This window comes from Rhinoraja longicauda, chromosome 8 (genome assembly GCF_053455715.1).
Source record: "Rhinoraja longicauda isolate Sanriku21f chromosome 8, sRhiLon1.1, whole genome shotgun sequence".
NCBI classification, from domain to species: Eukaryota; Metazoa; Chordata; class Chondrichthyes; order Rajiformes; family Arhynchobatidae; genus Rhinoraja; species Rhinoraja longicauda.
In genome coordinates this window covers 39706898-39722493 of record NC_135960.1, presented here as the reverse complement: position 1 = coordinate 39722493, position 15596 = coordinate 39706898, and the positions used below count along the sequence as shown (strand labels likewise).

The 15596-nt window shown below is 42.3% G+C and overlaps 1 protein-coding gene across 1 annotated transcript in view; it reads left to right on the top strand.

The window, feature by feature from the left end:
• Positions 1-15596, top strand: part of spag16 (sperm associated antigen 16) — a 402456-nt gene that overhangs the window by 30249 nt on the left and 356611 nt on the right. Inside the window, exons 5-9 of the mRNA XM_078403680.1 lie at positions 2827-2964; positions 3077-3184; positions 7954-8071; positions 12288-12357; positions 14648-14778. Of these exons, the coding sequence (XP_078259806.1) occupies positions 2827-2964; positions 3077-3184; positions 7954-8071; positions 12288-12357; positions 14648-14778 (565 nt within the window). The remainder of the gene's footprint in view (positions 1-2826; positions 2965-3076; positions 3185-7953; positions 8072-12287; positions 12358-14647; positions 14779-15596) is intronic.

The following is a 15596-nucleotide window of genomic DNA, read 5'->3' as shown; positions in this document are numbered from 1 at the left end:
CACGATGACACCGTCGAGGACGTGACATCAGAGCGCAACAAAGAAAGCAATTCAGGGCATAAGCAGTACCCAAAGCGAAATAGGAAGCGACCGGATTACCACGGATTCTGAAAATGGACGATTTTGACAACGGACTTGATTATAGAGACGGTTATATGGACAATGTAAACGCAACTAAAATTTGGCTTATCATTAATGGAAAGGATTGCAGCATGAATACTCTTATTCGGCATTTTGGTTTGGTTAGGTTATTTGGTTGATAGAATTACATTGAAGATGATACTCGCGTTCAAAATAAGAATTGGATGTGTAAATTTTGATTTGGATTTAATTGGATACAAAATTATGCATATTTTTGGACTTGCTTAAATTGGGTTTTGTTATAGAAAAATACTTTGGAAACAAAATGGATAAAGATCATTATGATAAAAAAAAAGTATCACAATTCTAAGGGGGGAGATATGTGATGTATACATGCAACAATATGGTAAAGCTGCGTGTGGTGTATACATGCAACAATATGGTAAATGTGTGCCTGCGCATTTGCTAAAATACACAGAGTTTAAAATGGTGATCTTGTGTCCAGACGTGTCATGTTTTGGTCTCCAGCTTAATGCTACCGAGTAGAACGTATCAGGGGCCTGATGTGTTTCCTGCCCATACTCTGCAGAAATTCACGCGGCATTTCTGTTGAATTTTGCACCGAGTTGGCCCAATATTCCTTTGAACTCTGGATTTTGGGACCTCGCTGATTGTTGCTGCATTTTGTTGCGATTTCTGTGAGCCCCTACCATAGGCTGCGTAGCAACTCGCCTCCTGGCCCGGGCAGCCGCCATTGGTGGAGCGGGGACTCGTGGCCGCTAGCTGGGTGAGGTCACGTGGGGCGCAGGCGGTGACGTCACCTTGTCCTGTATTTAAGGCCCCTTTATAACATATGCTATGGGCCCCGCAGTAACTTAATCCGGCCCGGCATGCCTCGCGCCTGCCCTTCCTCCCGTGGTGCAGCGCGGTGCCAGAGGCGGCGGCAGAGGGTCTAACAAAATGGCCGTCGCTGCCGTTCCCCGCCGATCAACACTGCACGCACGAGGCACAGGTAAGTGGATTTTGCTGCCAACTGGTCTACGGATCAGTAGGGTTGCTGCGCCCCGCAAGGCCCCGGGAAACACTCCCCACTCACTATCGGCTCCCGCCCACAGCCCCGGGGGATGCTTCCCGCCCGCCAACGGGTGCACGGATCCGTAGGGTTGCTGGACCTGGCACGGCCCCGCCCTGGGGGACACCAACAGATGCACGGATCTATAGGGTGGCTGGGCCCGGCATGGCCCCGGGGGACACTCCCCGCCCAGCAATGGGTCCACTGATCGGTAGGGTTGCTGGGCCCGAAGGAGAGCTTTTCACCCAACTGTTCCGGTCCCAAACCTCTCCTGCAGTCCAACACCCTCTCCCCTCGCCCCTCTCCCCTCGTCTCTCCCCTCTCCCCTCGCCCCTTATCACTCCCCCCTCCCTCAGCCGCACCCGCAGAGAGATTTGCACCCAACGGGCGCACACCCATCTGGTCTCTTTATAAAATTATGTTTATGATTACCCTCTCATTCATTAGTACCAAATCCAAAATTGCATTAGCTTTGGTGGATCTTTAACAAATGTTTCAGAAGTGAATGTCTCATAATTTCATTAAATTCCCACTTCATTAATAGTGTTCCCATTTTACATTCCATATTCCAGTCAGTGTAAGGAAGATTATAATCCCCAATGTTTATCACCGAAGGCTCATTTGTACTGGCATTTTCTAGAAAATCATAACCTCGCTTTTAGGCATTTTGTGGTTTGAAAGCGTATTTCTGATACTAACACCCTTTGTTGTCATTTTGATTATATTCAAATTCATTATCTCTTTCAGCATCAAATTCAGTAGTAATTAAACTATATAACTAACTATTTTTCCCCACCTACTATCTTACCAACCTGATTCTTCCTCCTTGTATATATTCAATCTTTTATTAACATTCCATGATAATTTCATATTCACCCAGTTTTTATTTATTCATATACTTATTTCTAATGACTAAACCAATTTAATTTATTTAAGCACAATTCAGATTATCCTTTAATATAGGTAGTTATGCTCTAACAAGATAATTGTATTCCTGAGAAAGCTTGTGCTGTAGAAAGTCAAGCCATGAATGGTATCAATGGGGAGAAGGGTGTTTGGGGTGAGACAAGTTTAGACTCTCAAATCAAAAAAGTTATTTTCCCTGCAGGATTTCCAAAAATGAAGGTATTTTCTATAGCAATAAGTCTATTTTTGCTACTGTAAGCTAAAAACACCCAAGGTTACATTGTTTAATAGAATGTGATTGCACGAGTGTCAATAGAAGCGATTGTCAATTTTATTGGCTACCCACGGTTAATGTAGCAGCTGTGTTCTTCATTGACAAAAGAGTCTGATTACTTAGACGTTACAAGGAAACAGTTTTTTTTGTCCCCAGTACTGTTCCAATCCAAGGCAGCTTTTTTTTCTGCGTGTCGATTTCCAAAACAACTTTTAAAGTGATTCTTTAGCTCCCAATCAAAATTGCATTATAACCAATTTGACACATGCAATGCAAATAATGTTTCTTAATTCATCATTTGCAGTATATCCAATTTCTGTTCCAGAGATGCATGTTATAACAGAACTAACTGAATCTTAACTCCCTCATCCCTAATTGTTCTCCACCTACTGTTACTTTTGATTTCCTTGAAGCTCATGCTAAAGCGTTACTTTTTTTCTTATTTTAGCATTAATGAAATGTCAACCATATATTTTATATTCTGTCATAACAGGTATGAAATGCTGCAAAGAGGCTCATTGAAATGGCAGGATGTCGGATTTGTTCCTGATGTGTACACTCACAACCAGTTGCTAGAGAATGAATTAAAAAATTTGAAGAAGGATCTAGAGAACTGCAGGAAAGCAGCCAAGTATGCATAAATACATTTACTGACATCTAAAAAAGCAGACATTGTTTTATGAATGAATTTTTGAGTGAAATCTTATTTATTAGATGGAAATGCCTACTTTTATATCTTACAGCACAGCTAGTGAAACATTAGTAAAACTTAGGAAAGAACGTGATTTCCATAGGATGCACCATAAACGGGTGGCACAAGAAAAAAACAGACTTATTAACGATATTAAAAGGTAAGGAAATGTACTAGTCTGAGATTTTAATGAGTCTTTGGAAATTAAAACCATGTTTTGGTCATGTTCGCTAATTGCAAAAATGTTAAATAAATTATTTTCAGAAAATGAAATGCCAGAATTTCTAGTTCTCGTACACTGGCCCCATCCCCGAACTCTATCTCCGCTACATCGACGACTGCATTGGTGCTACGTCTTGTACCCATGCAGAACTCACTGACTTCATACACTTCACTTCCAATTTCCATCCTGCTCTTAAATATACTTGGACTATCTCCGACATCTCCCTCCCGTTTCTGGACCTCACCATCTCCATCACAGGAGACAGACTAGTGACTGACATCTAGTATAAACCCATTGACTCAAACAGCTAGCTGAACTACACTTCTTCCCACCCTGTCTCCTGCAAAAAGTATATCCCCTACTCCCAATTCCTCCGTCTATGCCGCATCTGCGCCCAGGATGAGGTGTTTCACACTAGAGCATCAGAGATGTCCTCATTCTTCAGGACACGGGGCTTCCCCTCTTCCATTATAGATGAGGCTATCACTATGGTCTCTTCTACATCCCGCAGATCCGCTCTTGCTCCCCCTCCCCCTCCCCCCATTCGTAACAAGGACAGAATCCCCCTCATTCTCACCTTCCACCCCATCAGCCAGCGTATCCAACAAATCATCCTCCAACATTTCCGTCACCTACAACGGGACCCCACTGCTGGCCACATCTTCCCATCCCCTGCCCTTTATGCGTTCCGCAGAGACCGTTCCTCCGAAACTCCCTGGTCCACTCGTCCCTTCCTACCCAAACCACCCCATCCCCGGGCACTTTCCTCTGCAACCGCTGGAGATGCAACACCTGTCCCTTTACCTCCCCCCTCAACTCCATCCAAGGACCCAAACAGTCTTTCCAGGTGAGACAGAGGTTCACCTGCACCTCCTCCAACCTCATCTATTGTATCCGCTGCTCTAGATGTCAACTTCTTTACATCGGCAAAACCAAACGCAGGCTCGCCGATCGTTTCGCTCAACACCTTCGCTCAGTCCGCCTTAACAAACCTGATCTCCCAGTGGCTGAACACTTCAACTACCCCTCCCACTCCCAGTCTGACCTTTCTGTCATGGGCCTCCTCTAGTGCCACAGTGAGGCCCACCGGAAATTGGAGGAACAGCACCTCATATTTCGCTTGGGCAGCTTGCAGCCCAGTGGTATGAACATTGACTTCTCCAACTTTAGATAGTTCCTCTGTCCCTCCCTTCCCCTCCCCCTGCCCAGTCTCCCTCTATCTTCCTGTCTCCACCTATATCCTTCCTTTTTCCCGCCCCCCTGACATCAGTCTGAAGAAGGGTCTCGACCCGAAACGTCACCCATTCCTTCTCTCCTGAGATGCTGCCTGACCTGCAGAGTTACTCCAGCATTTTGTGAAATAAACCATTTTAAAGGATCATACTCACTGAAGCAACCACAGATTTCACTGTTTTTATTGCTGAGTGATCTATTTAGAATAACTTTGTTTGCTATTAACTTGGGCTAACCTTACCTAATGTTTTGTTTTAGACTTATTGTTGTCACTGTGCTGAGGTGCAGTGAAAAGCTTTGTTTTGCATGTTATCCAATCAAATCAGATAATACAAATCATAAATATGTGTAGGAAAATAACTGCAGATGCTGGTTCAAATTGAAGGTAGACATAAAATGCTGGAGTAACTCAGCGGGTCAGGCAGCATCTCTGGAGAGAAGGAATGGACGACGTTTCGGGTCGAGACCCTTCTCCAGACTGAAGTATTCTCCAGACTGAAGAGATGAATCAGGCATATAGCTAATAGTCCGATTCGGAAGCCTGGTGAGAGGACAAGAAGTTGTTTCAGAGTCTGGTGGTGCTCGCTTTCAAGCTTCTTATCCTCTGCTCGGTGGCAGCAGGGAGAAGGAATAACCAAGGTGGGACAAGTCTTTGATTATGAGTGCTGCTTTTCCAAAGCAGCGTGAAGTGTAGATGGAGTTAATGGTGGGGAGCCTGGTTTGTGTGTTCGACTGGGTAACATCCACAACTCTGCAATTTCTTGCCATCTTGGGCAGAGCTGTTCCCAAACCAAGCTTTGATGTATCCTGACAACATGCTTTCTATGGTACTTCTGTGGAAGTTTGTAAGAGTTATTGGGGACATGTTGAATTTGCTCAGTCTCCAAAGGAAATAGAGGTTTTGGTAAGCCTTCTTCACTGTCGCTTCAGTGTGGTTGGTCCATGAGAGATTGTTGCTAATACTAACGCCAAGAAACCTGAAGTTCTTTATTCCTTTCAGCTCCTTCTACAACTTCTCCCAATTGTTCCAGGTTTTGTGATCTCCTGAAGAAAACCCTCAAACATTATTATCCCTTTGCCAAGTGTACCCATATCATTGCTGTTTCAAAAATAACCTCTCATCATATGCTCATCTCTTTAAATATTTTTATATAGTCCCTACCTCCCTGAAGCTTGGACCATCTTTTCTACCATTTAAATGTTTTCATAAAAAGACATCAATAATATTTAAAGAAAATGCATCATAAAATTTAAAGACCACAGATGTACAATTTCAATTTAAATGTTGATGTAATATTTTCTGAAAGGAAGTATAGCTAATACAGGTGATCATTGTGTCATTGGGCATTGGGGTATTATTTTCCTAGAAAATGGGCAATATAACTTTCGTAACTGAAAATTGCATGCATCAAGAAATGTGAGTCGATAAAAACTCATGTTTTTTAACATAAATTCTGTGAGTGAAACTTATTTTGCATCTGAAGTTTTTAGGTAGTTATTTGTGAATTGTGTGAGGGTGAATTTTTTTAACCCAAAGGTTGCCTGAATTCCGATAATATTTTGATGAAGTAAAATTGTATTTCAGCCTTAGTGAACGATTATATAACAGTCAATATATCACATACCAGTAAATAATATATTGTTCTATCTGCAAAGCAATTCTACTCAGGAATTATATAAATAATATAAAATGCTATATTTGTTTTAAGAATTAGGACAATATTTAATTAAAATAAACATTGTTTTGAGAATAATGTTTCCAGTACAATGTATTTCACACAGTTGTGTTTTATTCAAATGATTTAGCAAGTATCTTCAAACTATTAGCAAGCATCATATTACACGGTGAAGCAGTATTTTAATAATTTGAGGCCCATTAATTGACAAGCGACAAGAAACACAAAGGGATGGCAGGAATGAATCAAATAAAAGTATTTCACTTTTCTACTGATGCAGATATACTAGCAGTTTTTGTTAGCAGTTTTGGGCCCTATATCTGAGGAAGGATGTGTTAGCATTGGGGAGGGTCCAGAGGAGGTTTACGAGAATGATCCCTGGAATGATTGGGTTAACAGATGACAATCGTTTGAAGGCACTGGGCCTATATTCTGGTGTGTAGAAGCATGAGGGGGGGACCTCATTGAAAATTACTGAATTGCAAAAGGCCTGGATCGAGTGAATGTGGAGAGGATTTCTTTATAGTCGTAGAGTGATACAACGTGAAAACAGGCCCTTCGGCCCAACGGCCACACCGGCCGACATGTCCCAGCTACACTAGTCCCAGCTACACTAGTCCCACCTGCCCGCGTTTGGTTCATATCTGTCCAAACCTGTCCTGTCCATGTATCTGTCTAACTGTTTCTTAAACATTGGGATAGTCCCAGCCTCAACTGGCAGTTTGTTCCATACTCCCACCATCCTTCGTGTGAAAATGTTACCCCTCAGATTTCCTATTAAGTCTTTTCCCCTTCACCTTAAACCTATGTCCTCTGTTCCTTGATTCACTTACTCTGGGCAAGAGACTTTGTGCATCTACCCGATCTATTCCTCTCATGATTTTGTACACCTCTAGAAGATCACTCTAGAGTTACCATACAGCCATACTAAGTGAAAAGCAACAAGACACCCAACCACATGAAAGGTAACATAAACATCCATCACAGTGGATTCCACATTCCTCACTGTGAAGAGGGAAGGCAATAAAGTTCAATCTACTTCCTCTTTGTTCTCCCGCGGTTGGGGCTGTCAAACCATCCGCAGTTGGGGCGATCAAAGCCCCAGCAGCTGACAATCGAAGCCCCCGTCGGGGTGATCGAAACTCCCACGTTGGGGCAGTTGAAACTCTCTCCGCGGCATGGAGCTCCCGAGCCTCCTCTTACCAGAGACCGCGGGCTTCACGACGTTAAAGTCCACAGGCCCCGCGGTTGGAGCTTCGATCCCCGTCAAAGGGATCACAAGCTCCGTGATATTAAAGTCCCGCAGACTCCTGCGACTTGGAGCGCCGGGTCGGTCTCCAGTAAAGGCCGTCAAATCCACGATGTTAGGCCGCAGTGGGGACGGAGATACGATGAGGAATAAAATCACATCTCCATCGAGGTAAGAGATTGAAAAAAAAAAATCCCCCAACCTCCCCTCCACCGTCCACATAAAACAAACCACGGAACATTAAAACATACTTTTTACCACATAATGAAACTAACAAAAAGAAGAAAGGACAGACAGACTGTTGGCGGGGCAGCCACTGCTGGTAGCGCCACCAAGTGTTATAATAATAACAGTTCCTTACAGATCTGTGACATTTTTCTTAAAGTACATATGATGGCCTTATTTTGTTTTGTTTTTCTCAGAGTTCACCAGGCATTTTAGAAACTCAATCTTGAGAACACCTCTGGGCATTTATGAACATTTTCTTTCAGTACTTTCAGGGGAATTGGAAACTATTTTGTGATCTTGATCTGCTTGTGATTTTTTAGGCTGAAGAAGCACTATGCAATGTTTGAACCTACCCTAAGGAAGATCACAGAAAAATATAATACTGCACTGAAACATAAAATGCTGACAAGCTTGGAAAAAGACAGAGCTCTTATGCAGGTAATTTCAGATCTGATTTCATATAATCAATAGAAGTTAAGCTCTAAATTATAGAAACATAATTTAAAAGCTTACTACCCTTGCGACACTTTCATTTATACCTACAAAACATTCAAGTAAAAATCTCAAGAAAACAATTTTATGTGGCAATTATATTAGAACCTATTAAAGAGGACCTGTTAGATACAAATGAAACACACTGAAAGGTGAATATATAATTTCAAATTTGTTCCACTTAGAAAGTGATAATGTTCCAGGGATATTGAATGTTTAGAAAAGATGTTGGTTTTTGGTCATACAAGCTAAGGACTACATAAACATAAATTCATTTATCAAATCTAATTGCGATGGCAGATGGTTAAGTCTGATTATGTCCCACATCTCACATAGGGTAGACCTTAGACTTTCGAGCTGTCAGTCTGATAACATGTGTTGGGGAGAGAGCAGCCCCAGCTCTTGCCATCATTAACTCCAGATGGCAAAGTTTTGTATCATTAAATTGAAAATGGGTGTTATGGAGTCATCATCCTTTGCCCTCTAATTTTGGGAAAAAGATTGTGAGCATTCACTTTACCCTGCTGTCATGATCTTATACACCCCAATAATTCACTCTCGGTCTCCTATGCTCCAAAGAAAAAAGTGCCAGCCTATCTAAATCTCCCTATTACTGAAGCTTTCAAGCCTAGGTAACCTTCTGGTGAATCCCTTCTGTACAGGTGTCACAATATCATAGATAGAAGGTGCCCATCTGGTTCATTGAGAATATCCTAGCTCCCAGCAGAGCAATTCTCATCAGACAACTCTTTCATTTTCCTACAATCTATTCTCTCTCATATGCCAATCAACTTCCCTACCTCCAATTCTCCTGCCACATACATGGTCATGCATAATTTTGCAGTAGCCAGTTAATCTACCAGCACATACAGTGCCCGCCATAATGTTTGGGACGAAGACCCATCATTTATTTATTTGCCTCTGTACTCCACAATTTGAGATTTGTAATAGATAAAATGTGCACATTGTCAGATTTTAATAAAGGCCATTTGTATGCATTTTGGTTTCATCATGTAGAAATTACAGCAGTGTTTATACATAGTCCCCCCATTTGAATGAACGAATGAATGAATGAATGAATGAATGAATGAATGAATGAATGAATGAATGAATGAATGTTTATTGGCCAAGAATGCATATACAAGGAATGTGCCTTGGTGCTCCGCTCACAAATGACAACACAAACATACAGTTAACAATTAAGAATAAAGCATAAACACATCAAAACAATAAGGATACACCACTACGGTCTAAACATGTGAGTGAAAATAAACCAGAGCAAAAAAGAGACTACAGACTTTGGTTATTGAGTAGAACTATCACTCGTGGAAAAAAGCTGTTTTTATGTCTGGCTTTGGCTGCTTTGACAGTGGAGTCGACTTCCAGAGGGAAGTGCTTCAAAGAGTTTGTGGCCAGGGTGAGAGGGGTCAGAGATGATCTTGCCCGCTCGCTTCCTGGCCTTTTCCGTATACAGTTCGTCAATGGGGGGAAGGTTGCAGCCAACAACCTTCTCAGCTGTGCGAACGATCCGTTGCAGCCTCCGGATGTCGTGCTTGGTGGCTGAGCCAAACCAGACCATGATGGAGAAGGTGAGGACAGACTCAATGATAGCAGAATTGAATTGGACCATCATTGCCTGTGGCAGATTGTGTTTCCTCAGTTGCCGCAGGAAGTATATCCTCTGTTGGGCCTTTTTGACTTTGGAGTCGATGGTGGCCCCCCATTTAAGGTCCCTGGAGATGATGGTTCCAAGGAACTTAAATGACTCCACAGATGTGACTATGGTGTTGTTGATGGTGAGTGGGGGGAGGGAAGGGGGAGCTCTTCAAAAGTTTACAATTAGTTCCACTGTCTTGAGAGCATTGAGCTCCAGGTTGCATGTGCAGGCGCAGCAGGCAGCGAAGAAAGCGAATGGTATGTTGGCATTCATAGCGAGGGGATTTGAGTATAGGAGCAGGGAGGTTCTACTGCAGTTGTACAGGGCATTGGTGAGATCACACCTGGAGTATTGCGTACAGTTTTGGTCTCCTAATCTGAGGAAAGACATTCTTGCCATAGAGGGAGTGCAGAGAAGGTTCACCAGATTGATTCCTGGGATGGCAGGACTTTCATATGAAAAGAAAGACTGGATAGACTCGGCTTGTACTCGCTGGAATTTAGAAGATTGAGGGGGGATCTTATAGAAACTTACAAAATTCTTAAAAGGTTGGACAGGCTAGATGCAGGAAGATTGTTGGGGAAGTCCAGAACAAGGGGTCACAGTTTAAGGATAAGGGGGAAGTCTTTTAGGACCGAGATGAGAATGTTTTTTTTCACACAGAGAGTGGTGAATCTGTGGAATTCTCTGCCACAGAGGATAGTTGAGGCCAGTTCATTGGCTATATTTAAGAGGGAGTTAGATGTGGCCCTTGTGGCTAAAGGGATCAGGGGGTATGGAGAGAAGATGGTACAGGACACTGAGTTGGATGATCAGCCATGATCATATTGAATGGCGGTGCAGGCTCGAAGGGCCGAATGGCCTACTCCTGCACCTATTTTCTATGTTGTACGATGGCACCAGGACGCCAGCTGAGTCACTTCCCATCTGATTCCTCCTCATGCTGGATCAGTCTAATCAGGGTAGTGTCATCAGCAAACTTGAGGAGCTTGACACTGGAGTCTGTGGAGATGCAGTCGTTGGTGTAGAGAGAGTAAAGGAGATGGGAGAGTACGCAGCCTTGCGGTGATCCTATGCTGAGGGTCTGTGGGTCGGAGATGTGCTTTCCCAGCCTCACATGCTGCTTCCTGTCCGTCAGGAAGTTGATGATCCACTGACAGAGGGGTACTTTCAGGGCACCATAATGTTTGGGACACAGCAATGCCATGTAAATGAAAGTAGTCATGTTTAGTATTTTGTTGCATATGCTTTGCATGCAATGACTGCTTGATGTCTGTTTTTCATGGACATCACCAGTTGCTGGGTGTCTTCTCTGATGATGCTCTACCAGACCCATCATTTGTTTATTTGCCTCTGTATTCCACAATTTGAGATTTGAAATAGAAAAAAATCACATGTGGTGAAAGTGCACATTGTCAGATTTTATTGAAGGGTATTTTTATACATTTTGGTTTCACCATGTAAAAATCACAGCTGTGTTTATACATAGTCTCCCCATTTCAGGGCACCATAATGTTTGGGACACATGGCTTCACAGGTGTTAGTAATTGCTCAGGTGTGTTTAAATGCCTCACATAGTCTTTCCTCCAGTAGTTCCATCACCTTCGGAAACCTTTTTTGTTGTTTATCAACATGAAGAACAAAGTTGTGCCAATGAAAGTCAAAGAAGCCATTAGAGACGGAGAAACAAGAATTAAACCGTTAGAGACATCAGCCAAACCTTAGGCTTACCAAAATCAACAGTTTGGAATATCATTAAGAAGAAAGAGAGCACTGGTGAGCTTACTAAACGCAAAGGAACTGGTAGGCCAAGGAAGACCTCCACAGCTGATGACAGAAGAATTCTCGCTGTAGTAAAGCAAAATCCCCAAACACCTGTACAACAGATTAGAAACACTCTTCAGGAGTCAGGTGTGGATTTGTCAATGACCACTGTCCGCAGAAGACTTCATGAACAGAAATACAGAGGCTACATTGCAAGATGCAAACCACTGGTTAGCTGCAAAAATAGGATGGCCAGGTTACAGTTTGCCAAGAAGTACTTAAAAGAGCAACCACAGTTCTGGAAAAAGGTATTGTGGACAGATGAGCCGAAGATTAACATATCAGAGTGATGGCAAGAGCAAAGTATGGAGGAGAGAAGGAACTGCCCAAGATCTGAAGCATACCATCTCATTTGTGAAACATGGTGGTGGGGGTGTTATGGCTTGGGCCTGCCACTTTGAAAACGAATCTAGATGATAGTCTAAGTAATCACATTTGAACATCAGCCCCATGAGCTGAATCATTCAGGTTCAAGCTGAAGTATGATTTTATATTCTCTGCATTGGAAATACTTAAGACCAATGTTAGTTATTTTTTAATGGTCCTTTTATCAATAACATATTGTCAATAGCCCTTGAATATATTGTCAATAATTTTTGTAGAAAAACTGTAAACTATTCCTGCATCAACACTACAGAAGATGGAATTTTATTTTAATTCAATTTAAATATTTATTTACAGGTATCAAGTTTACAAGCCACTTTGCATGGCATGGAGAGTGGATGTGACGTGTCAGTTGTTGCTAACTCAGGTACTAATTAAGTGGATGCATTTAATGTGAAATAGGCTGTTAAGGTATAATGCACCACTTCATGCCTACTTCCACATCCTTGTTTTAGGATAAATTATGTGTTGTGATCAGGTGTATAATATTTAAGTCAAAGTGATAATTTATTTGAAAGACAGGAGGCAATAGCTTGAGAAAATGTCTCCACAGTAAATTTTTGTAGGACAGCACTGAAAGTTATGATTAGAATTCACAGTTGATTGAAAATGAAACCTGATTTAACAAGATGTCGAATAAGACCTAGCAATTTTGTTCTACAAAATATTCATTTAATTCTCATTTTTATTGCTTATTCAGCAAGCAAAATAAATTGGGTATTTGTTTGCAAATATTATCAGGTTTCAGCTACTTATATTTAAATCACTAGTCATTTTAAACTGAGCTATATTAATTTACCACAGAATTTGGATGTCTGAAATCAAAGCACAGTAATAATATATTCTTTTAGAGAACATTTATTTTTAAGTGAACAATTGTGAAGGTGTTTGCTGTGTTCAATTTCATTTAATTAGATGATTTATTCTCCTATGTGCCTACATCTTGAGTACTATACGGAGGCCTGTATATAATTCCTAACAGGGTCTTTTTAGGATTCCACATCTTCTGATCCTGTCTATATCTATTCATTCATTCCGAATCCCCAGTTCTTTAGAGCATTTACAGGGAAGTTGGGTATCCTTGTTTTATGCACTGATCCAGAGTATACATGCTTTGCCCTTTAGAATGTGACAATAAAGGTAAAAGTGAGTGAGGAAAATACATTCTGGACTAAGTGGTATCCATTTTTCAAGATGAATACTGATATACCACACAATTTCAGTTCTTAGGGAATGGAAACTCCTGAATAAACTTGGTGCACAGTTGGATATCTGCCCTTTTGTTGGGACATGGTTATACTTTCCTGGTCTTCCCACTGAAATTATTGGGATCCTGCAAGAACAGCAATGAAATTCACAACCTCCACTGTTTTAGTTAAGTATTAATAACGATCCATTTCAGTACCACTACACCAGATTCCAGCCTCGCCCTCTGAGCCCCAATTGGTAAAATTGAACAAACACTCATTTTGTAACTTAACCAGGTTGGTCTAACATGAGGCACTTCTGTGATGCCTAACTCAATAGTCGTTTATTTGTCACATACACATAAATGTGTAGTGAAATGAAACATTACCCGCAGTTCAACAATAAGACCATTAAGAATAATCAATAAAAATGCAATAACACATACAATCATAAACTAACACCAAACAAAAAGAAACATCCATCACAGCGAGTCTCCTCCAGTCCCTCCTCACTGTGATGGAAGGCCAGAATGTCTTTTTCTCTTCCCTGCCGTCTTCTCCCGCGGTCAGGCTGTTGGAGTTGCCACGTCGGGGCGGTCGGGGCTCCCGACATTGAAGCCCCCGCCGGGTGGTGAAAGTTCCGCGGCCTATTCCAGGCCGCGCCGGACAGTGAAAGGTCTGCGGCGGGCCGACCCAAGCCCCGCGATTCGGGGCGGGCGAAGACGCTGTCGCTGCCGCTGCTGGTGCTCCCGATGTAGGCCCCCACCCAGGGGCCTGCGGGCTTCCGACGTCCACGCGGCCCACGCTGGAGCCTCCGGAGATGAGTCGCAGCCGCTCCCGCAGCATCTAAAGGCGGCCAGGGCCGCAGGCGGTTAGTCCGGGCCGCGGGCTCTGCGAACCAGAGCCCAGGTGGTCCCAGGTGCATGGCCGGTGGTAGGCCGCAGCGGGAACGGAGACACGACACAGAAATAAAGGTCGGGTCTCCGTTCGGGAGAGAGAATTTTACAGTTCCCATTCCCTCCCACCCCCCCCCCCCCCCCCCCCCCCCCACATAACATACAAACACTACACCATATTAAAACTACAATTCATACTAAAACAACAAAAAACACAAAAGACAGACGGACTGCAGGCAAGCCGCAGCTGCGAGGGCAGTGCTGGCTCCTCTGTCTCTTAAGGAAGAAGAAAATACACTTACAATGAATGTCATTTGCAAATAAAACATTATTTTTATTTTAAAAAATGAACAGAATAGAAATTTATATTGGTGACCCTTGCATTGCAAGGGTTGAGGGGGGTGTTGCATTTCTGAAAAATGATCTGAATCATGATTTTCTGTGATGTTTTTGTGGGCTTTACTTTAAATATGTATTTTAATTTCCAAACAATTAGCAAGTTCATTTTTAAATTGTTAGGCACTTTCCAGGGAACTCTATATTTGAAGTTAATCGCTATTCCCATTTCAAACAGGTTATAAGGGCCACAGAGAATGTAAAAAAGATGGTCCCAGCCAGAGAGCACTTGCTGAAGCCAGACAGCAAAGCTACCTTTCTGATCCCCCTACAGATTCAAGAAAGCATTTGCTGAGCAAGCATTCAAAGGTGAACACGAAAAAACAGATTACATTTGCTCAACTTCGTATACTTATAATCAATCTTGTATGTATTTGTGAAATATTTTGCACATTGCAAGAGAACCGATGGGTTTAAATGAAAAACCTCATGGTGTTACTAGTCACAATTATTCTGTTTAAGGATGATTATCCTGGAGGCCCAGCTTTTGGTCAGTATCTTATGACCAGAGTGTGTGTTTATGTGTGCTATAGGGATGGTAATTGTCTTGAATACTTGGAGAGCATCTTTATTAGTAACAGAAGAATAAGTTGTGAAAACTAAACACAATAGCCCTCGGGCTTTGAATCTTTCAAGAACTTGAGTTTATTGCTGCCATAGTACATAGGAATCATTTTGTCAGTCCCACAGTCATTTCCATGTCTTAATTAGATAATGGGTGATCTGTATCTTATAACCATATAACCATATAACAATTACAGCACGGAAACAGGCCCGTTCGGCCCTACCAGTCCACGCCGACCACTTTCTCTGACCTAGTCTCATCTACCTGCTCTCAGACCATAACCCTCCAATCCCCTCTGTTGGCGTTTGCATCTCAAGGGCAGGATAGTCGGTATTATGCTTTTATTCTTCGGAGGAATAAACACACATGCTCTCATATGTCGGTGTTGCTTTAACCGGAAGAGAAGACTTTTATTTTGTTTTCATATGCATTTTATATCTGGTACACCGGTAGTGACGTCAGTATAAGAGCACATCTAAACAGTTTCGGTTTAACATCCAACACCCCCACTTGCTCTTATGCTGTGCATTACATTTAACAACATATACAACATAACTTAATC